The 21,898-nt window shown below is 33.0% G+C and overlaps 3 protein-coding genes and 1 long non-coding RNA gene across 5 annotated transcripts; 2 read left to right on the top strand and 2 right to left on the bottom strand.

Annotated features, from left to right (window-relative positions):
- Positions 1–718: 718 nt before the first annotated feature.
- On the bottom strand, positions 719–2,144 carry LOC131023547 (uncharacterized). The gene is made up of 3 exons (XR_009101450.1): positions 1,931–2,144; positions 1,050–1,813; positions 719–965 (listed from the first exon to the last, which is right to left on the bottom strand). It is a non-coding gene; the product is annotated as an uncharacterized LOC131023547 (long non-coding RNA).
- Positions 2,145–6,712: 4,568 nt separating this feature from the next.
- On the top strand, positions 6,713–8,511 carry LOC131023541 (uncharacterized). Its single transcript, XM_057953088.1, has 2 exons — positions 6,713–7,036; positions 7,203–8,511. The coding sequence occupies exon 2, from the start codon at positions 7,399–7,401 to the stop codon at positions 8,344–8,346; it is 948 nt and encodes a 315-aa protein (XP_057809071.1). The 5' UTR covers positions 6,713–7,036; positions 7,203–7,398; the 3' UTR covers positions 8,347–8,511.
- An 8,183-nt stretch (positions 8,512–16,694) lies between these two features.
- On the top strand, positions 16,695–20,157 carry LOC131023522 (uncharacterized). Its single transcript, XM_057953069.1, has 5 exons — positions 16,695–17,062; positions 17,333–18,562; positions 18,912–19,058; positions 19,143–19,323; positions 19,797–20,157. The coding sequence occupies exons 1-5, from the start codon at positions 16,841–16,843 to the stop codon at positions 19,979–19,981; spliced, it is 1,965 nt and encodes a 654-aa protein (XP_057809052.1). The 5' UTR covers positions 16,695–16,840; the 3' UTR covers positions 19,982–20,157.
- On the bottom strand, positions 20,038–21,697 carry LOC131023531 (uncharacterized). Of its 2 annotated transcripts, none has more exons than XM_057953078.1 (3): positions 21,214–21,697; positions 20,517–20,606; positions 20,038–20,438 (listed from the first exon to the last, which is right to left on the bottom strand). In XM_057953078.1, exons 1-3 carry the CDS (start codon positions 21,500–21,502, stop codon positions 20,257–20,259), a joined length of 561 nt encoding a protein of 186 aa, XP_057809061.1. In that variant the 5' UTR covers positions 21,503–21,697; the 3' UTR covers positions 20,038–20,256. The 2 variants fall into 2 exon arrangements, with proteins under 2 accessions (XP_057809061.1, XP_057809067.1); XM_057953084.1 differs by having other exon boundaries at positions 20,038–20,435; positions 21,214–21,696.
- Positions 21,698–21,898: the final 201 nt, after the last annotated feature.

Below are 21,898 nucleotides of genomic sequence, written 5' to 3'. Positions count from 1 at the left end.
CTCACCTAAATTTCCGTGCCGAAATAAACTAGGACACTTGTTATGGGACTAAGGAAGTATGAACTTTAAATCCTATTTATAAATACATGAATTTTACTAACTATTTGATATTTAACATGAACTTTAAAATTTGGTTATGTATATATGAACTTCAAACTTATTCAATTTTAAAGTTAAAATATTTATAACTAAATTTTAAAGTTCATGTTAAATATCAAAAAGTGAGTAAAATTCATGTATTTATACATCAATTACCCTAAATTGTATCTTTATTAAATATGATAATTATAAATAAAGATAATTTTAAGCATAATATTATATAAAGTAAATTAAAACTCAATAATTACGTCACGTGCAATGTCCGTTTTTTCTACTCGTAAGAATAAACACACAAGTCCACTATTCAGTATCATGTTGCAGTATTATGTTTCAATTTGTAAATAAATGCACAACAAAAAAAAGAAAAGCACAAGTCCACTATTCAGTATCGTGTTTGGGTCGCATATTTCAATTTATCCATGCACATGTTTCAGTCTCATATTTCATTTTATGAATCGTGCCAGCCCACTATTCGGTGTCAGGTATCATATGTTTCAATCTCGTATTTCATTGTATCAATACATGATAAACCATTCAGATTCATGTTTCAGTCTCATATTTCATTTTATCAATGCACGATACACCACACCAAGCATCCAGCAATCAAGAAACAATAGTATTTGACACACTAAAAGGAGATTGCATTGATAAAATTAGATACAAGGAGATTACACGAAATATTCAGTTCCAGAAATGAACAACAACAAAGCTAAAACCACATCTGATCCATCAATACCACCCCTCAAAGAAGCAGATGAATCAACACCATCTATTTCTTATTGTGATTTTTAGTATGATCTGCACTTGCCTTCCCTCCTGCTGCTGCTGCCTTCTTCGCCTCCTTTTCTTGCAATGCCTTTGCGTCCCTGCAAATCAGACACCACACACCAATGTCACAACCAACAACAATGCCATCAAATCAATCTCAGACAAGAGTTTGCATATCAAACCTCTCTCGTCTCTGTTCCAGGGTTAATCCATCATCCTTCGGGTTCCTGGGCTTCTGCCCAGCCCTCGCCTGAGCCCTCACACGATCACGCTCTCTTTGACTTCCGCGTTAGCATAAGTCAAAGAAGAAACAGACGGTAGATCAACTACTAACAATGTATGCTCGTGTTCATGTTTCTCCCTTTCACGTCACACAAAACCTAAACTATTCTCTGTCACATTTTTTGTGTCATCTAAACTAGATGGGTGTGAGATTTTGTGTAATTTTTTCGTCACATCTATGCGTCACATATGTTAAATACCATATCCCTAACTAGAGGCCAGCTTAAACCTTTGATAAAATCATAAACATCACACAATCTAGCTTGCAAGAGGGGATCATCTTATACTCTTTGCAAGATAAAAAAAAAAAAAAAAAAATCCAAAAATATGCCACATTCCCTAATAGCATGATAAGAGTACTACCAAACAAGCAGACCTAATTTCTACGATTGAAAATCTTAAACCTTTGATGCCAGAGGAATAAAACCCAAAAAAAAAAACATAAAGAACGAATTTTTATAATTTAACTTTGCTGTCCATCAACATCAATCAACACAAGATCAAAAAAACACATACAACAAAAAAGAAATAATGAAAATAATAATAATAAAAAAAAAAGTGATCTAAAATCAGAGGAGAAACATATCGGGAGGATATGAGTCATTCTCGATTCTTCGAACAGCCAAACAAATGGTCTTAACACCAATTGGCTCTACAAAACACCCTGCCCACCAAAACATACCCAAAAAAATGAAAATCACGAAAAAAATAGCAGAAATAAAAGTAGGATTCAATCATAAAAAATAAAAGGAATCAGAGCCAAATCGAAGCAGAATAATACCTTAATTCCGCAACAATGGGGGAAGATCGCAGGACAGATAAGAGGAAGAGCGCAGAATTGGAAGAAGCTGACGGTAAATGAAGAATTTCGGGATAGCGCAGAATTGTGATGGATACAACGATTTTATAGTAGAGGGAGATGGATTCTGAACCAGTTGTTTCGCGCTCCGAAGAAGAATCGAGAACTTCTATGTTTTTTCATTTTTTTCATTTCTTTGCTTTCATTTTTTTAATTTCCTTTTTTAAAAAAATTGGTCAACTTTGCCTTTCTTTTGCCCTTTTTGCATTCGGCTTTATTTCCGGTGGGCCTAAGCTGGCTGTCTCTATTGCTAGTTCAGATTTAAAGGCCCACAGTTTTGAACCTTGAACGGAAAAGCCCAAAAATAACAGGCTAAATTTGCAATTGAGATTTTAGGAGTTTTTTTTTAGGAAAAGATTACGAGTTTTCACTATTCTATAAGAATGCGTTTGTTTCAAGGTATAAAAAAGGGACAGGCTTCCTTTACATACTTTATTTGCTTTGACGTAATAAAAAAAATTAATTGATGGTATAAATTTTTGGATTTTTTTTTTTGAAACATAGATAATTTTATGCTTAAAAGAGGACGGTATAATTATAATTTTATACCACTTTATGAGAAGTGGATAAATATATTATTATTCAAATTAAATAAGGTATAAAAAATGTGATCTTCACTTTAAATGATTTTAATGTGATCTTCACGTAAAAATATAAAATATTTAATTAATTAGTTGCAACTTATTTTTTTAATTATAAGTATTATTTTTATTATTAAAAAATATTTACCAAATGAAATGTACAAAATTATTATTTAATAAACATATTCGCGAGCCTATTCACGAACATTTCGCTAACATATTCACAGTACTATACGCGAATAGGCTCGTGAATATATCGAGTCGAACATGTTTGCGAGCTTATATGTAAGCTCGAGTTTGGCTGGATAATTTTATTGAACTTGGTTTTAGGTTCGAATTCAACTTGTTCAGAAGACGAACAAATTTCAAACAATTTATTTTTTAAGTCGTGCCCAAATAATTCGCGAGCTGATTGGTTCATATGCAGTCCTACATTTGTATATAACAAGTCTAGCTCTACAGATTGCTTGCAAAGAGCCATATATTCGATCCGTCGAAAACATGATAGCTTCATATATTGAAAATAAGTTTCAATGATATTTGTCGGAGATATTGAATCATTTAGTACGTTCGGATAATTGAATTTAAGATTTATCGTCATAACAACAAAAAAAAGATTGCTTAAGTGGTAACTGATGCTCGTTTCAATTTGTGAAATTTCAAGCTTAGTCGCTTTAGGCAAATTTGTCGCATCCTTACTATGCCCAAAATTATTATAGTTAGTTCTCACTTATATTTTATGCAGTTGTAAAGTCCACAGTGACTGCTCTAATTTGCATTTGGTCCAACAAATTGAAGTGGATTTATATATATGAAATTGTTAATTGGACTTAACAAAGATTTTGAATTGCTGAGTTCGTTAGTGGATAGTATTAATTTAGATTATTGTTAAATTATAGCTCTATATCTGATTTCTAGGTGATTTTTTAGTTTGAATTTAAAAATAGTACAAATATAATTTGTACTCCCTCCGTTCCAATTTAAATGGAGCACTTCTTTTCGACACTGAATTTAAAGAGAATAAGATATATTGTAGTGTAAAGGTGTGTGGGGCTATATTATTTATAATGTAAAATTATTACCAAAAATAGAAACGCACTATTTTAGTTGGAACGGCTCAAAAATGAATACGTACCATTTAAGTTGGGATGGAGGGAGTACTTATTTTCATTATTCATTTAATAGTTTAAATCAAAATTTTCGGCCAACTTAAATTAGTGTGTCTTCAAAAATCAGACATCAAAACTAATAATATGCCTACAAATAACCTAAAATATGTTTTCAAATACTAAAAACCAACAAAAACTTTCTTAAATTGTTCAAAAATTACATTTCAAACTAATGAATAATGAAAATAAGTATAGCTTACATTTATAATAAAAACTGTGGTTCATGTGAAATCGAGACATGAGATGAGAGTGAAGGACAATAATTAGAGTCACGTACGCTCTATGGAGATTGTGAAACTGAAATTATTATACGATCCAATAATTAATGATGGACTGACTGATTACATTACATAATAACGGAATTAATTCAAACTCTTTCCATAATCACTAATTTAGGAAAATGATGTTTGTCGTTGAATTACTATCATCAATGTTATCCTTATCAGTTATCACATATCATAATCAGAGAGATAGAATTATTGGAATAATATACTAAGCATCAAACGGGATGAATGATCACTTAGAGCATCCGCAGCCCTTGCACCCATAGTGGGTGCAATAGAAGTGGTCCCACTTCTATTGCACCCACTCCAGCAACGCTTGCACCTCCATTGCACCTCCAACGCTTGCACCTCCTTCGCTTGCACCCACTCCAGCAACGCTTGCACCCATAGTGGGTGCAATAGAAGTGCAATAAAAGGGGCGCGTGTAAACACGCCCCTCCTTCGCTCCCACTATTGCCGAGTGCGACCCATCGCCCCCCTCCCTTCGCTCCCGGGTGCAGCAACGGCGCTGGGTGCGATAGGCCGGGTTCGATCCGGCCATCGCACCCAGCGCTGCAGATGCTCTTAATTTAAGTTTTATTACTAATTAAAAATTAATAAATAATGGTCGCAGGTTTGAATTGCGCATATAATGCTACGTGGTTCCATTTGTCAAGCCAAAGTGAAACTTAATTATTTAATTATTATTACTAGTAATATTTTTTGTAGTTGGCGACAAGGTTTGTTATACTTGCACCTCAAATACCTGACATAAGCAAGTAACTCTAAACAAATACAATAAAATATTTTCGGAATGGAAAAACTTTTGTTCTGTCAACAACCCACTATTTCTAATATATAAACAATATTCCACTCATTTTTTTTTATCAAGAAAATTTATTAAAAGAGATCCAAGGTACCAGCAATACCACGACTAATACAAGAAAGGAAGCGTATACTCACCAGAGCACCACGTAGAGAAAGGAACATTCGACTCCACTATTTGAAAATTCTTATTTCAATTCCACATTCGACCTTTAATTTTCAAAACAAGATTTTGAACATCCCAAGCCTTACCTTCAAATCTGCTATCATATCGCACTTAATTTCTTTAGGAAAGCCACTTTTATATGAAAGCTTTCAATTTCAAATTTACTGATATCAGAAATAGAAGATGATGTCACTCTATGAGCTACCAAAGTCCCCTTCAAAAGATACGAATGATGTGAATGTGCATCATCTTTAGCATATGCGTCCATCGTCCACGAAACCGTCAAGAGCTAAAACTGGAAACAACTACAAAAGGTACACAATGTATGCGGAATTCGATTTTCAACTAGAGTGTTGAGTTGGATTTCGATCTCAACATCAAAATTACATTTAAAAAACATAAAATTAGACATGTAATGGTGAACGGGGAGAGACGAAATATGAAGATGGATCTTTAAAAAAAATTGAACGAAGAATACTCGCAATTGCTTAAATCGCGCTTGTACCGAATTTGCTAGAGTTTCTGTACAAGTATTGCATAGTGTGTATGCTTATATAGAGAATGGTGCCTTTTATAGACGTTGCTAAGTTAGGGGTAAAATAGTATTTTCAACTCTGCACATGGAATAATAGTTTCATCTTTTCATGTATGTTATTCTTTACTATGAGGGGCAATGTCATCTTTTCAGAGCATCGGGTGTATTGTGCATGATAGTCATGTAGCTTGACATCATATCTTCAAATATACCCTCCTAACTAAATTTCATTAGCACTATATTATTTGAAGTACAAATGGACGGTTGCCACATGTTAACACCGAAAATGACTTGTTTGTCATTTTGCAAGATGGTTCCCTCATAACTCATATTTTTTTTTTTTTTTTTTTTGATCAGTAAAGTAAAACTTTTATTGAATGAAAATGGATCAAGGCATCAGGAATGCCAATCAAAACAATAAAACAAGTTTGAAGTCTTTGGAACACCATATGTGCCCTCCGTTCTCAAAAAAATAAACTCATATGTGCTCTTTAGAATGTTTTCAAAATTTATCAAGTGAACCTCAGTTCCGATCGCACCCACACAATTCTCATTCATCATTTGCCCCTTTACCTTTCTGTTTTAATGTCTTGATTCACAATCTTTTTGAATTTGATCTTCTTCCATTAAAGATTAACCATCTCTGATTTTTCTGAGAGTGAAATCGTCAAATTTCATCTTCATTATAAAGACAGTTCCATCCAATAGCAAACGCCTTCTAATTAGCAAATACTATGTCTTAACAATAACTTTTTTTGAATAATAGTAAAAAAATTATTATAACAAAATAAATATTTTTTTATGTAAAAAAAACAAAAACAAATAAAATAAATATTTTTAAACACGGCACCACAATAAAAATAGGACACAATGCTCTCTAGATGAAGCTCCATGTCCGATGCAAACACCCTTGCGGGAGAGGGTCATCAAGTCCTCCTTAAATTCTTCGTGCAAATAAAATTACATAAGATACCATCAATCTTTTCAATAGGCAAAAAGAGACAAACCGATATTTTTCTTTTGAAAGATGTATAGAAAAGAGCATATCCATTAATCCAATCATAGGCCATACAAAACAAACTGATACGAAATATAAAATTATAAAAATAAAAAAGAATGAGGAAAAAGAAAATAAAGAACTTTTTTAGCTACAAAAAATTATCACATCATCACCATCTTATCCCTCTCTCTATCTATTCAATCAACACTTTGTCTCTCTCCTCCTTGTCTTTTTGACTTCTGCTTCTTTTTTTTTTTTTTTCCTTTTCTTCTTCCCAATTATTTAGCCTATTTATATCTTTGTTCTTCATTTTTGTCTCTCAATACATTTTCACTTTCGCCCCCCCTCTCTCTCTCAATTTCTTCATCATTACAAGCAACTAATTTCATCTAACTCTCTCTCAATTTTATCATAATTTCGGTACTTTCCTCTCAGCATGCAAAAGCTGTTCGCCATTTCAGATCTGTCTCACTGTTTTGATTTTTCAAGGTATCCTATGTTTATAATTTTATACCTCTACAGTAAAGTGGGGTTTTGTTTCTGTATATATTTCGCTTAGATCTGAGGCTTCTCTATTTGTCGCTTTGATCTTGCTGCAAATTTCTTGTTCTTTGTTTTTTGGATTTTGTTTGGCTGAATTGATTTTTATATGCAGCTGTTCGGATTTCGAGAAATCTCGTCGCGTTTGCCCATGAATGAAGCTTCCCATCCTTAAATTCCCTAGGAAATAGTATTCATTTCTTGTTTCTCTCTAGAAATTTCGCGTCCTGCGCCTTATTAATCGGCGCCAGTGGCCGATTCCGCCAAAATTCACTCGATTCGTTGACCAAGAAACCGGCGATTATACGCCAATGGAAATTGTCGTCGGTGGAGGCGGAGGCGGCGGCGGCGGCGAGAAGCTGTACTCTCAGAATCTGCAAGACTTTCTGAGAATCAAGGAGGAAGATCATTGGAGGAATCTCAACCAGAGCACCTCCTCCAGTAGCGGCGGCGGAGCCCGCCGCAGCTCCTCCGGTCTGACATTGAGCGCCGTTCTCAGTGATAAAATCGGCCAGCCTCCGCCGGCCGAGGAGCCGCTGCGGCGCGTCGAATCGAACCGGACATTGCTAGACATCATCCGCGAGGACCAAACCGCCGGCGGTCTCGGCCGCGGTCGGGACGACGGCCGGAGGAGTTGGCGGCACTTGAAGGACAAGATCCGCCTCCGCCGCAGAGCTCGCGGCTCCGCCTGGCCGACCGCCGCCCCCACCCCGTCGTCCGACTCCAACAACCACCACCAGCGGCCGACGGAGACGGCGACGCAACACCATTCTTTCAGGTTCAGCTCAATCACCGAATCGGGCGAGTCCACTCAGTCCGACTCAATTTCTCCAATTCCCCTCAGAAACCCTAGGCGATCAATTGAGAGTGCCAGCGAAAGGTTCGAGCCATCGAGTTCGAGGCAATCGACAACCGACGGCAATTTAAATGAAGAGCGCCGCATCGACGCCGTGGAAGAGGCGCCGGAGCAGCCGGTGAGGATGTCCTTGATGGCCCTACTGGCGGAGAACGATCGGCAGATGGGGTATGAAAGCTCGGCGTACGTGATGGATGAGGAGGAAATGGGCGGCTCCACCTCCACCTCCGGCAAAGGCGTGGAGTATGAAAACTGCTGTGTTTGCATGGTGAGACATAAGGGGGCGGCTTTTATCCCCTGCGGGCATACGTTTTGCAGGCTGTGCTCCCGGGAGCTTTGGGTGCAGAGAGGAAACTGCCCTCTTTGCAATAATTTCATCGTCGAAATTCTTGATATCTTTTGATGCTAATTGTAGAGGATATGCATTCTTGATCATCAGATTGCTGCCCAAAATCATCTTCTTCTTTAAACTCTCCTTTCACTCTTCTTCTTTTTCTTTTTAGTCCTTCATTTTTTGGTTTTGGGTGAAATTTTAGTGGTGAATACCAGAACCTTTACCATTCGGATATCTTTTTTCTTTTACTGCATATTTGAACATGTGTTGGAAAATTGTGTTCGTCTTTGAATTGATGGTTAAAAACAAAAAAAATACTGCGAAGTAATAGTATTTAAAAGCATACCTTTAGTTATGAAAGTGGCTTGTTATTTACATTCAATATTTTTGAGGCGATTATTTACTTTCAATATATATATTTTTTTTACTTCGGGGGAGTTGGGGAGGGAAAGTAGTGAGGTTTGAACTCGGGATCTCACTGTTCACACACAGGAGGTCGCACCGCTAGGTGTCCCCTTGGGGACATTTACATTCAATAATAAGAAAAGAGAAATACGTGAAATTAAAAATTATCAAACGAATTAACAAATACTCTCGCAATAGCTTTTCTGTTGGAAAAATTGAACAAAATACTAGTACTTTTTCCGTCCTATTACAAATGTTCCATTACTTTTAAACACGAAGATTAAGAAATATGTAGATGTGTAGAAAAGTAGATAAAGTGAGTTGATGAAATTATTTAAATACATTAGATATAAAGAGAGAATATATGGTCAAAAAAATGAATAAGATATTTGTAATGGGATATCCCATTATAAAAAGTGGGACATTGGTAATGAGACGAATGAAGAAAATACTAATATTCATTGGATTTTTCAATATTTTCAAATCTTGTTGTGACTCTAGGCATAAAACAGAACAAATAATAAATTATTCACAAACGGATTAAAATCAGTTGCTACTTAAAGCATCTCCACCAGGACTCGTTGGACGGGCTCGAGCCGTGCTTCAATGAGCCCAACTCCAACGCCAATGCCGAGCCCCCAGCTCGAGAGGGAGCGCAAGCAAGCAAGCCGGGTGCGAAGAGGGTTACATGCATATATAATACACACATATTGTTTTTTGTTTTTTTAAATAAATTATTTTTTACTATTTTTTTTTTATTTTTCATTTTTTTTCATAAAAAAAGGTCTCTTCCCTATTCCCCCAATTCTTCTTTTACCCTATAAAAAGGTTTGAGTCATGGTCGACGCCCACAAATAAAGGGAACTCCATCAAGGTATCGGAAAAGGTCATCGAGAACCTCGACAATTTCAATAAAGACGCAATGCAAATTAGCGGATGTTCAAATTCTTTTCCTCAATAAATAAAAAATGGGGACGGCTGAATTAGTTATGCATAAGGGAAATGTGTGAGGAGATTGCCAACATCGATGATGAAATTTTTATTTTTATTTTTATTGTAATTTTTATTTATTTTTAAATTATTGTAATATTTGAATTTAAATTTTATTGAAATTTGAATTTAAACATTTTGATATTTATTTTAATCTTGGAATGCATTATTTTGGACAAAATAAAAATAAATTTTATAGACCCCCCACTGTGGAGGACCACATCTATTGAGCACTCAAGGGAGCTCTCCATATGCTCTTATGTTATTAATTATTAGTACTTGTATTAGCTCTTTTTGAAGATGAAAAACAAACTCATGATGACTAGTTAATTCACCAAATTGGACTGGAAAATTATAATTTTAGATATTTTGAAAAACGGACTTGGTAAGTTTAACACGATTCAAATCTAAAACAACTCAAAGTTTCGACTTATTTCATTTCTATGTTAATTTAAATCGAGTTAGATTTATGAGGCTGTTTTTAGAAATATCCTGAGTGTAGTTTAAAAATGAAACTATGTCGATACTTTGAATCCAAAATTGTATTTTTTTTTTCCCAATTAGATACTGTCGTCATAATATTTGTGGTCAATTTTGAAATGTAAAAAGGGCATGAAAGGTATATTCTTCTTGTAAATTTGGAACTTTAATGTTGTGGGACCATTTTAGGTTGTGCATTATTGAATATTTTGAAAGCGTAGACGTCGATTGAATATTTTGATAGAGAAACTACGGAAATTGGGTGCAATTATTTGAAATTATTATTTCAGTTTTTTACATTTGAGCTGGATGAAATTTGTTGAAGAGAATTGAATATACTGCCTATAAATTGAAATCGAACATCAAATACTCATAAATTTGTTCAATTTGGATTTTGGATTGAAGATGTGATAGGTCCATGATTGGTGCTGTTTGGTTCAATGCTCACCAATTTAAAGACACAATTATTATTATTATTATTATTATTATTATTATTATTATTATTATTATTATTATTATTATTATTATTATTATTATTATTATTATTATTATTATTATTATTATTTACACACACTCATATTCATGCACACTAGGTGACTCCAATCCTTAGAGCACTCCCACCAGATCACCTAAATGCATCACTAACTCTAAATTTAGGCTAAAACAATTGAAAATGAGATAAAAAAATGCATCCAGCAGATCCCCTAAATTGGATGGGGCTCACAAAATTTTTTACACCTACCTAAATTCAATCTTAAATTTACATCCACCCTAAATTTATTTTAAGCTTATAATTATTGTTTTTATGTAGAAAATAGGAAATCTGGTGTATGCATTTATAAAATCGAGATTCTAAAATTAAATAAGGAAGCTTTCGGGAGGAATATATGAGTATAATTTTGGGATTTCTGCTGGGAGTGCTCTTAACCCATTAATTGGAGAAAAAACATTTTACTAATTAAATTGTTTTTATTGTCATTTAAAACAAGTTCGATTACACGATAAGTTACTTATTCATTTTACAATTTACAATTGTGAATAGGAAACTACTTATCTATATAATATATAAAAGAGGAATTTTCTCTCTCCATTTTTCTCTCCCTTTTCCTATCAGTTTTTTACTACTATTTTGTTCTCTTTTTATTTATAATTTTAATTCTTTTCTAAACATCGTCAAATTTATTTTATGAAAAAACATTCAATGTGCATCTTAATTTAAGTTCGGCAGAAGATCTTTAATATGGTATAAAAATTATTAAAAATGAATTTAAAACGAATAGGTTATTAAAATTTCAAAATACTTTATTTTCTTTTTCTTTGTTAAAAATTTACAACTTTTTGTTTATGTTTATGTATGAAAATATTTATTTATTATCATTATGTGAAATTCTCTATAATAATATGTAATATTAATATTCATTATCAAATAATTTAAAATAATTTAATAACTATAATTATCATTACACTTTATACATAATTGAAAATTGCATTTATAAGTTTAAACCATATTTTTCATTTGTTATATTTTGTTTCTTTTTAATATTTATATTTATTTATTTATTTAAACATGTCGTTTAATTCAATTTTACCGTGCATCGCACGGATGGACGTACTAGTTTATCATATTAAAGAGGATTGCAAGGAAAGTCAAAATTTAATAATCCCTCCGTTCATGAAAGAACTCTTGACTAGGAGGAAATAACATAAATTTTTAAAAAATTATTGAATGTATTGAGAGTGAGAAAACAAAATTGTTAAGTGTATTGAGAGTGGTGAAAATGTGTTGTAAATAATATTGAGAGTAGTGAAAAGTAAGGATAATTAGAATATTATAAGTAGTGGGATATAGTTTAAAAATAAGTTGATTTTATTTTATGGACGTTTCAAAAAAAAGTAGGAAGTAATTTTATGGATGGTGAAAGTATTTTTTTTAAATATAATTTACGTGTCGTATAATCAAATGCTCAAACATATAGTATGATATTTTGAACAAGTGTATGTGTATCAACTATATACGCGATGTAACCTCTCATTTATTGTTTAGCTACCGACCTCATTGATGCAAAGTTATGTCTGTCGCTATGTCACCCATTTTGACTTTGATTAAATTCATTTAGATATTCCTTTTGATTAGGATGATAATTCCCCAGCTGCTATTTGAAGTGCATATGGATTAAATTTCGTTATTATTTGTAATTTTATGAGTAAATCCCTTTCTTCTTTAATGAGCAATTGTTGCAAATCTTACTACTTTATCTCATTAAAAAAAAAAATGAAACCGGCACTACGTACAATGTGAATATAATTATTTGAGAAGAAAGGTAAAGTGAAAGTGAAATGATTTGATTATATCACTACAATGTGAATATAATTAAATATTTAGCTTTTCCAAATACAATTTGTGGAGATGACGGGTATGGTGACATTATTAGTTAGAATTTGTTGTGACAATAAATGCAAGTGTAAATTCTTGGATGCAGAAATAGATAGTGAAAATGACGCTGCCGAAAATTCATAAAGGAAAGGAAAAAAGTAGTGCCTAACGAAATAAAATTTATGACAACTCCTCAAAAAATATGAAAAAGATCAATCATACATTTGTTCACCGATAACTACTTTCCCACATTAAAGGGATGCCTCACCTCAAATATTAGGGCTATCAATCTAAGTATCACGAGTTTCGTTAAAAAAAAAAAAAAAAAAAGACAAAATCTCACGGTGACAAGGTTAATTTACACTTTGTTGTACATACAAAATAGTAGTATAAATATAGATTGTGTGTGTGTGTGTGTGTTCTAAATGTTTGAAGTAGGTACTATCAAATATCAATAATCTACTTTATGGATAACTTAGTTATTATGCACTTGAATTATTATTTGTACCTCATGATTCGAAACTAATAAAATATTACTCCTGCGAAGGCAGTTTACCTGAAATACATATGTTTCCACCAACTTTAGGTGTATGCTAACATCATCCCTAACTTTGTAGTTATTTATATTTTTATTGTTAACTAGTACACGCCCATTCGTGCGATGCACGACGGACATCGAAATTAAGAGGTATTCAGACTAAAAGATTTAAGGAGCTTGGTAAATTTTAAATAAAAATATCCTTAAATTTTATGAAAAATATTTTAATACACATTCTTCATAAAGTAGGGGATTCACAAATTATATGAAAAATTATTCACATGCCTAGTTTATATATGGATTGGTTATTGTGAAAAATATTTTTTTTTGTAAGAATGTGAGAATACTGTATTGAATTTATAAAGTAAATGCATTTAAAAATATATATAGTACCAAAAACATTATTGTTAAGTTAAATAAATATAAATCATATGTTCAATTCTACTTTTTTTTACAGGAAAAATAAATTACAAATCTATGAATTTATCTTTTTTTTCTATTAGATTAAAGAATTCTAAAATAAACCAATATAAACTCCTACACCAAGTTGGATTTTAAAAAAATATTACTATAATTAAAACTCATGTAAAATTCAATTGTATATCATTAAATTTCATATTTGTATATATAACCAATACGAAATAATCTATTGAAGCAATCCAAACATACGACAAAACATATGAAAATAATTAAATGCACTATGGTCCTTATCTCTCTACACTAATAACAATAAAAAAAAACCCTATAAGTATAACGCAAAAAGAAATTATGAAAAACTCATGCAAGTTTAAAACGTCGATATAGTGAAAAAATAAATAAAAACTTGAAATAAAAGAGTAATAAAAACAATTGCAGTCTTGCATAATAAAATGTATGTAATTTTCATGATTTCATAAAATATTTTATGCAAATAACAAAAAAGATGAAAAACTAACTTCATTTATAAAATAAGAGAGAGAAAGAGATTAATTTTAAAAAAATTAATTTGAATATCTTCTTTTTAGTTTAAAGTTTTTTTTATATAGTATTATAAATTAAATTAAATTAAAGCTCATTTCATGATATATAATTTGGTATGCGTATTAAATTTTTTAATTAATTTAAATGTATAAATTTTTGGAAAAACAAAAATTCTAAATGTAAAAAAAATTAAAGAAAAGAAAACAAAAATTGAAAACTTGCAAAGAAAAAGAAAAATAGAGGGAGAGAGAGAGAGAGAGAGAGAAAGTGAGCGACGGGTAGTTGGTTAGAAGTGAGAGAAATTGGTTAAATTTAGTGAAAATGAGAGAGAGAAAATTTGGCGGTAAAAAATTACCGTTGTACTGATATTTTATATTATATATAGATATATATATTATAGAAGGAGGTTCAAGATAACTATTGTTTCAATTGAGATGTGAGAACCATGCATCTTCAGCTATTTAATCATTAAAATTTATGGCGAATACATCACTTTGATAGATGAAACATCACTTGAGATGTGAATCTCATAATAGATGAAAATTCTATTTTTCTACGTGTAATTGATTTTAGGGCAAATACAGTTACTTTACACGTTGACTAATGTTTTTATATTTTACTATAAAATACTCCCTATATCCCATAAAAACATGCATAACTTTCATTTTTCGTTCGTCTAATAAAAATATGCCTACCTCATTTATAGGAGCTTTGACGGATTGTTGGCCGGAGCTGTTTGATCTTCGAACACGTGGTGCTTGATTGGGTGTCCATGGCCTTTTCTCGAACATGAGCTTTGACGGGTTGTTTTTGGAGTGGATGGAGGTTCCCGACTTCCTAGTATACTTGGTCCTGGCGTGTTCGAGTTTGGTTGGGCTCCGTTGGAGTGTTTATCTGTTTTGGTTGGGTTGTTCTTTCGGTTTCTTGTTCGTTTTTTGGCTCTTGTTTTTCTGCTTTTGTTTGTTATAAATTGGTACTCTTTTTTCTTTGGTGATATTTTTTCTTCTGGATTTTCTTCAGAAAAGGTTTGATGAGGTCAGGCTCATTTGTTAGCATTTTTGTGTTTTCAATGAGTTTTTTGATTTTTATCTTTTCGTCTTTTTAATAAAATTTAAAATTCAACCTACCTATTTATAATAATAATTATCCTATTTATTATTTTAATAATGTGAAATCCTTTTTTCACTCATAATATATTTTATATAATTTTTTAAAATTTGTACCGTCTTTTATAGAACGGAGACAGTATAACTTTTACGAAAACATCCCTATCTATATATATCCCACGTAGGCATTTTCATCAACACAAATGGTTTGTAATTGTCAATTTGTCATGTGAGTTGTGTCATTTCAAAACTTACAATAATAATTAAAAAGTATGATAACGTTTATCTATATATATGCAGTTTTTTGCATACATGAGTTAGATTATGTAAAAAAAAATTATATAAAATGTTAAAATGTCATATTTATGTGTTAGATTAATTGGTAACAAAAATATTATATAATTTAAACATTAATATTTTATTTAAAATAGTGTATAAATATTATATTTACTTAATGAGCATAATATTAAATTTAATAAGTATTGTATAATAATAATAATAATTTATTTATAAATTGTAAAGTAAATTATTTAAATTAATCTCATTTTGAGCAAATAACAATAAACTACCAATATAACAAAATTAATAGTTGTTATTGAATTACAATTTTGGGCTCTTAAAAGTTCAAATTATATTATTATTAAAAGTTCATATTTAAGTAGCCCAAAATTAATTAAAAAATCAGAAAAGCAAGAATAATATAGAAAAGAAACATAACAACAAATATATTTATATAAATAAATAAGTAAATAATCCGTAGACATAATTAAATAAATATATATAATATTTTAAATTCTAATTTTTAGATATATAATTAATTTTTTATTTACAAATTCATATTAAATTAATACAAATTTTCTTCTCCTTAATTACATTAAAACTACTATAATTTAAAAATATGTAAATTTAAAATAATTATAATTAAATAATCATGTAAATTTTTTGAAAGGAAAAAAAATGACATCTACTTATTTTTTCACCAACAAACAAAAACAAAATGAAAAAGATCGAGTATGAATAAGAGAGAATAAAAATTATTCGTTTTCAGAAGCCTCAAAAAAATTATTCGTTTTCAAAAGATCGAGTATGAAAAAGATCGAGTATGAATTAGAGAGAATAAAAATGACATCTACTTATTAAATAATCATGTTGACACTTTAAACAATCAACTTATTCGTTTTCATTTTTACATTGAATTAAAAATCTTTTCGTAATCTTTAATTTAAGATTGATATTGAATATGTTTTCATGCTTCAAAGTTAATGATTTTTTTTTTGAAAAGAATTCAATACAAAAAAAAAAATAGAAAATTTGGTGGGGAAAATTAAAAGGAGTGATAAAATTTGGAGGTAAAATAATTCCTATTTTATATTATGGATATGGACTATATAGATTTCTGATTATCGTAAATATCATTATAATTAAAAATTAAAAGTACTTTAGAGAGATGCGAGCCCATGATAAGCTGGATTTGACAACCATCAAAGCCCAAAAAGCTTAACCCAATTTGGTTGGATCCGGCCCAAGCAATAAACCGGGTCTATAGATCCGGATCTCCCAATTTGAAATCGGGTTAAAAGAGAATTTCGTCGAGCTATGATCGAAGCTCCCATGGCGGAAAGTGCTCTGTCACCATACCTTCCTCATTCAAATTAACAATCTATTGATTCTTATTATACGGTAACAGTTTGATGAGTCGCGGATCAAATTATGAGGCTTTTGAAATTGTGCTTGTTGCTGTTTCTTGCATTGTTTTCGGCCACTGAATCGATTAAAGTAGAAGAACTGAATGAAGAGTTCACGGAGGCGTTGCTGCTGAGGCCGCTTCCCGATCGAAAAGTTTTAGCTCATTTCCACTTCCGAAGCAGTGCGCCGCCGTCTCAAAGATATGGCCGCCACCATCACATCTTCCCTAAATCTATTTACCAGCTGGTAAAAATGTTAGGTTAAGGCTATTTTTTCTAATTCAGCATTAGATTCAATATCTGGACAATTGTTTGTGTTGTTGGTTCGTTTATCATGTCATACCTATCCCTAGTTGAGTTTGTTTTGTGCGTGTTGGAGTCTTGGATTATTTGGTTTCATTAATGCTTAAACTTAGACATAGATGCACTGAATCGTTTGAACTGGCGAAATCTGGCCATTTTATCAGTTGTGAATAAAAAAAGCGCAGAAGTTTGATGTATTCTTTTGCACAAACAGGTTCATAAATTCCAAGTTCGAGAGATGGAGCTGTCCTTCACGCAAGGGCGTTGGAATTACGAAAGATGGGGAGGATTTGACCCGATTTCGAGCAGCAATGCAAAGCCTCCTGGTGTAGAACTATGGGCTGAGTTTGATGTTCCTCAAGATCAAGTTGATGATTCCTGGAAGAATCTAACGCATGCTCTCTCGGGGCTCTTCTGTGCCTCAATCAATTTCTTGGAGCATTCGACTAGCTACTCTGCACCTCAGTGGAGTTTTGGATCGGCTTCAGGCAAATTACGGTATGGCACATTGCCTCGTGAAGCTGTTTGCACAGAGAATCTCACACCGTGGTTGAAGTTGCTTCCCTGCAGAGACAAAGCTGGGCTTTCTTCGTTGATGGACCGGCCTTCAATATACCGGGGGTATTATCATTCCCAGAGGCTCCATTTGAAATCTGATGAATTTGATGCATCTGAGATGAGTATTGGAATAGTGCTTGAACAAACCCTTACAGTTGTTCTTCGACCAGACACCTTTTCTGGAAAAACATTGCAGCCAAGTTGGTCCTTGAGCTCGTTATTTGGCAGGTCAGTTAGCGGAAAATGCTCTCTTTCTAGTTCTAGTAATGTGTATGTGCAATTTGAGCAGAATTTAATATCTGAGGGGGATAAATTAAGGGTAGATAGTGAGGCATCGGAGAATGCTGTTTCTGTTGGTGAGGAGGGCCCTCCTCTATTTGAATTATCACTGCCTCCAAATAGGGTTATAAGAGAATCCGGGAACTTGCAGAAAGCGGGCTCTATCCTTTACGAGTTCTCAGTTGAGGATTCCAATGATCTCAAACCATTTGATTTGGGATTGAACTGGAAGGTGCCTGTAGCCTGGTCATGTCTGCAGGCACCCTTACAGGCTAGCCGGTTTTTATTAGGAAGTGGGAACGAAAGGGGAGCTATCGCTATCTCAATGAAATCTACTAGGAGCAACAATGTAGAAAAAACTGGTGGTTATAGTGAGAATGAATGCTGGCTCAGAGTGGGAGTTTTCCAAATGGTACCTTGGTACGTCAAGGTCTACTATCATACGTTGAAATTGTTTTTAGATGGAGAACCTCAATCTTCTATGGGAAACATAGAGAAAATACTCGTTTCGCCTTCTGAAGACAAGGTGTCCACTGGAGTGATGGAAATGATCTTGAGATTACCCTGTAGTGTTAATACAGCGGCATTGACTTTGGAGTTTGATAAGGTATATAAGTTTAACTACTCAGTTTAAAGAAATCATTTTGTATGTAAAGATTACCTTTTTTTGTGCATGAGATCTAATTTTTTGAAGACATTGAAGGATGGAGCAGCAGTGCCTTCTATTTGCCGTTCTTTGTTTTATGCTCATACTAGTTTCTAATGCAATCAATCTCTTGAATTAATTCTAATTGCAAAGATAATTGTGTTGGCTCATTATTTTCGAACCTTGGAAGTGTGAAAACTCATTTCCACTATTAATTTCTTAATTTGGGTTTATTTAGCTCTCTCTCTCTGGTGATACTCTTTTTCAGTTTTGTTTTTCCAGTGTTTGATTCTTGTTGCTGTTCCAACAGGGGTTTCTTCATATCGATGAATATCCTCCAGATGCAAATCAAGGCTTCGACATTCCATCAGCAGTGATACACTTTGCTGATTTCGTAGCAAACATGAGTTTTCATGATAATTCCTTAAAACAAGTACCTATATTGTCCAAGTTACAGGTACTGATACAAACAATTAGATGCATTCAGGGTGTTTCTACTTAGTTTCGATTCACTATTATAATTTATTTCTTCTTCTCTTAGGAAGAAGTCCCTGTCTTCTCGTACACAGAAGTACTCCTCGTGCCTTTGACAACTCCAGATTTTAGCATGCCTTACAATGTGATAACAATTACATGCACGGTTTTCGCCTTATACTTTGGATCACTTCTGAATGCACTAAGAAGGCGCGTGGGCGAGGAAGAAAGGCTTCTCAGCGGAAAAGGTAATGGTGCACTCACCTTCTGGATCTGTTCAAGTAACTAGTCACCTTTCTAAGTTTAGATTTTTCGAAAAATTAGGCTCCTAGTAATATTGAATAACGGTGAAAAGTTATCCTGATCAAAATGCAGTTCACTATAAAAATAATAAGGCTAATCCTTTGTCTACTATGTTGAATTGGAACTTTGGGATATCCCAAAGCCTTTGATAATTTTTGTTTGATTCATATACCATTGAAAGGGTGAGATTGGAGAAATCCAAGTCTTGAAGATAAAAAATACTTAATCATGCAAAATAAACACCCCCTTGAATTCATAGGATAATTATTACATGTTACTTCCTTCAACATTGACACAGTCTACTTCTGCTGTTCTCTATTCTTCCTTCTACTTATGTTGTTCTATTCTTATATGTTGCTGCTCGAGTCTCTTGGCATTTTAGCACACTTCCGACATGCTTGAGCTATTGTCCTTGCAGGTGCAAGGAAGGCAGGCCCGTTAACGCTGATGATATCTAAACTCTCTGCTAAGTTGCGAGGGAAGCCGTGGGAGCCTCCGAAACCATCATCAGAGCCGGGGAGGTCCTCCACGAAGTATAAGCTGATAGCAAAAGTTGCGTTGGTAGCCGGTGTAGCTGCCGCATGGCAGTTCTATTTTCAATGACAGCAGCAAGCAATCTCCCATGTATGATTATGTATCATGAAGAGAGGGACTAGATAGGTTTGAACTTCATACATTTATCTAAATTCAGTTAGTGATCAGTTTTGTATCCTTGATTTATTCGTATTCCAGCACCACAGATTTTTTGTCACATATGAAAAGCTGATAGTTTCATAACACGCACTCTCTCTCTCTCTCACACACACACAAACACATCAGTTTACAGCAGAACCAAACAATAGGCATTTTTACAGTGAGGAAGATGTGTGAGGTTCTACTTATCTTAGTTTCTTCAAAGGCATAGCAGCAACGATCTCATCAATTCTCATTCGTTTCAAGTTTTTGCTGATAATACTGCAGGAAAACCGGCCTTCATCCAATCTTGCTCTCTTCACACGACCTTCGTCTTCTAACCAACACTTTCTCTTCAGACACAACCAACTAGCTTTGTGCAAACCTACTATGTTCAAAAAAATCCTTGTCACAAACTGAAATACGAGACTGAAACACGACATGAGCATCAATTTGTGGAGATTACCTGGAATGCGACTGCAGTGGTCGTGCTGTGGCCTTTTACTATCTCTAAAGCACCCTATTTCTCCGGTCACATTTGCTACGTCGTGGGATCCTAAACATTTGTAATTGTGAGTGCAGTAAAAGGAACAAAATACCATCACTTCCTTAGTTACTAATAAGCATCAGTATAAATAGCACAATTTATACAAGGCCATCCTAATAAAAAAATTCACATAAATTAATGGATCTAACAAAATAAATTTGATTTTACATATAAATTAAATTTTTTACCTTCAAATACATAAAATTTTAATTATTCTGAACTCACAGGTTATTAATTGCCTTAAATTAATGTTGATGTGAATAGTCGAAATATCTTTATATAACTGGATATCTATGCTATTTTAACTAGTTATGAACTTATGATGACATTACCTTGTCACCTCCGTGGGTGAGATAGCATAGATTTGCCAAAAATTAATACTCGTGTGAAAAAATAAAGTAATTAATTTTTATTATTTTTTTATGTTTTCATGTATAAAATTAAAATTTGATGAAAATGCATATATTTAACTTTAAGTGCAATTACATCAAAATTAATCTATCAAGAATCTATACCTCGAAAATTTTACTTGAGTTTCCCTCATTAACTCTAAAAAAGAAAAAGTTTCCATCTTGTGTCCCTACTACATGAACACGAAGGAGAGAGAGAGGTATACTTTTGGAGGCAATCTTGCCGTCGACAAGGAGAGCGGCGGAAGCGGCGGCGCCGGTGGGCAGGCGACGGGCGGAGAAGAAGGCAATAATAGATTTCCAGGTGAGGGAAGAAGCGATGTGATGGGGCCCTCTAGCGATGAAGTAGCCGTTGAGCTTGAGGGTATTCGGGTCGAGCCCTAATGGCCGGGCTATGGAGCCGAGGTCTACTTTCTGGTCATCTACTGCAACTATTTGGATTGCTTTGGATAGGGACGGGCACACCACCTCTATCATCATCTCTCCTCTTTCCATCTTCGACTTCTACTGAGAGAAACGCCACGAATTTCAGTTTGGTTTCTGGATTTTTGTGAGAGTTTTTTTTGCTTTAGTAAGAGCTACTCTGGCTTACAACTTCCAATTGATTCTCGAACTGTCTATAAAAGAGTTTTTTCAGACTACTTTTTTTTTTTTTGAGAATTTTTCTGACTACTTTAATCTTAATAAAACTTACCAACGAATTCAACTAGTGATGGACGGAAACTTATTTCCCATAATTTTTATTAATTTATAATTATTTATTGCTAAAAAATAAAAATAATATTATATAAATAATAATATTATTATTTGATCAAATAATTATTATCTTAAGAAAAAGTAATTATTGATATGTATAATGTTTTATATTGAATGAAGGTAAATATTTATATT

This window comes from Salvia miltiorrhiza, chromosome 1 (genome assembly GCF_028751815.1).
Source record: "Salvia miltiorrhiza cultivar Shanhuang (shh) chromosome 1, IMPLAD_Smil_shh, whole genome shotgun sequence".
Taxonomy (NCBI): Eukaryota; Viridiplantae; Streptophyta; class Magnoliopsida; order Lamiales; family Lamiaceae; genus Salvia; species Salvia miltiorrhiza.
The sequence above is the reverse complement of the archived record's forward strand: the minus strand, read 5'-3'. Positions and strand labels throughout refer to the sequence as shown.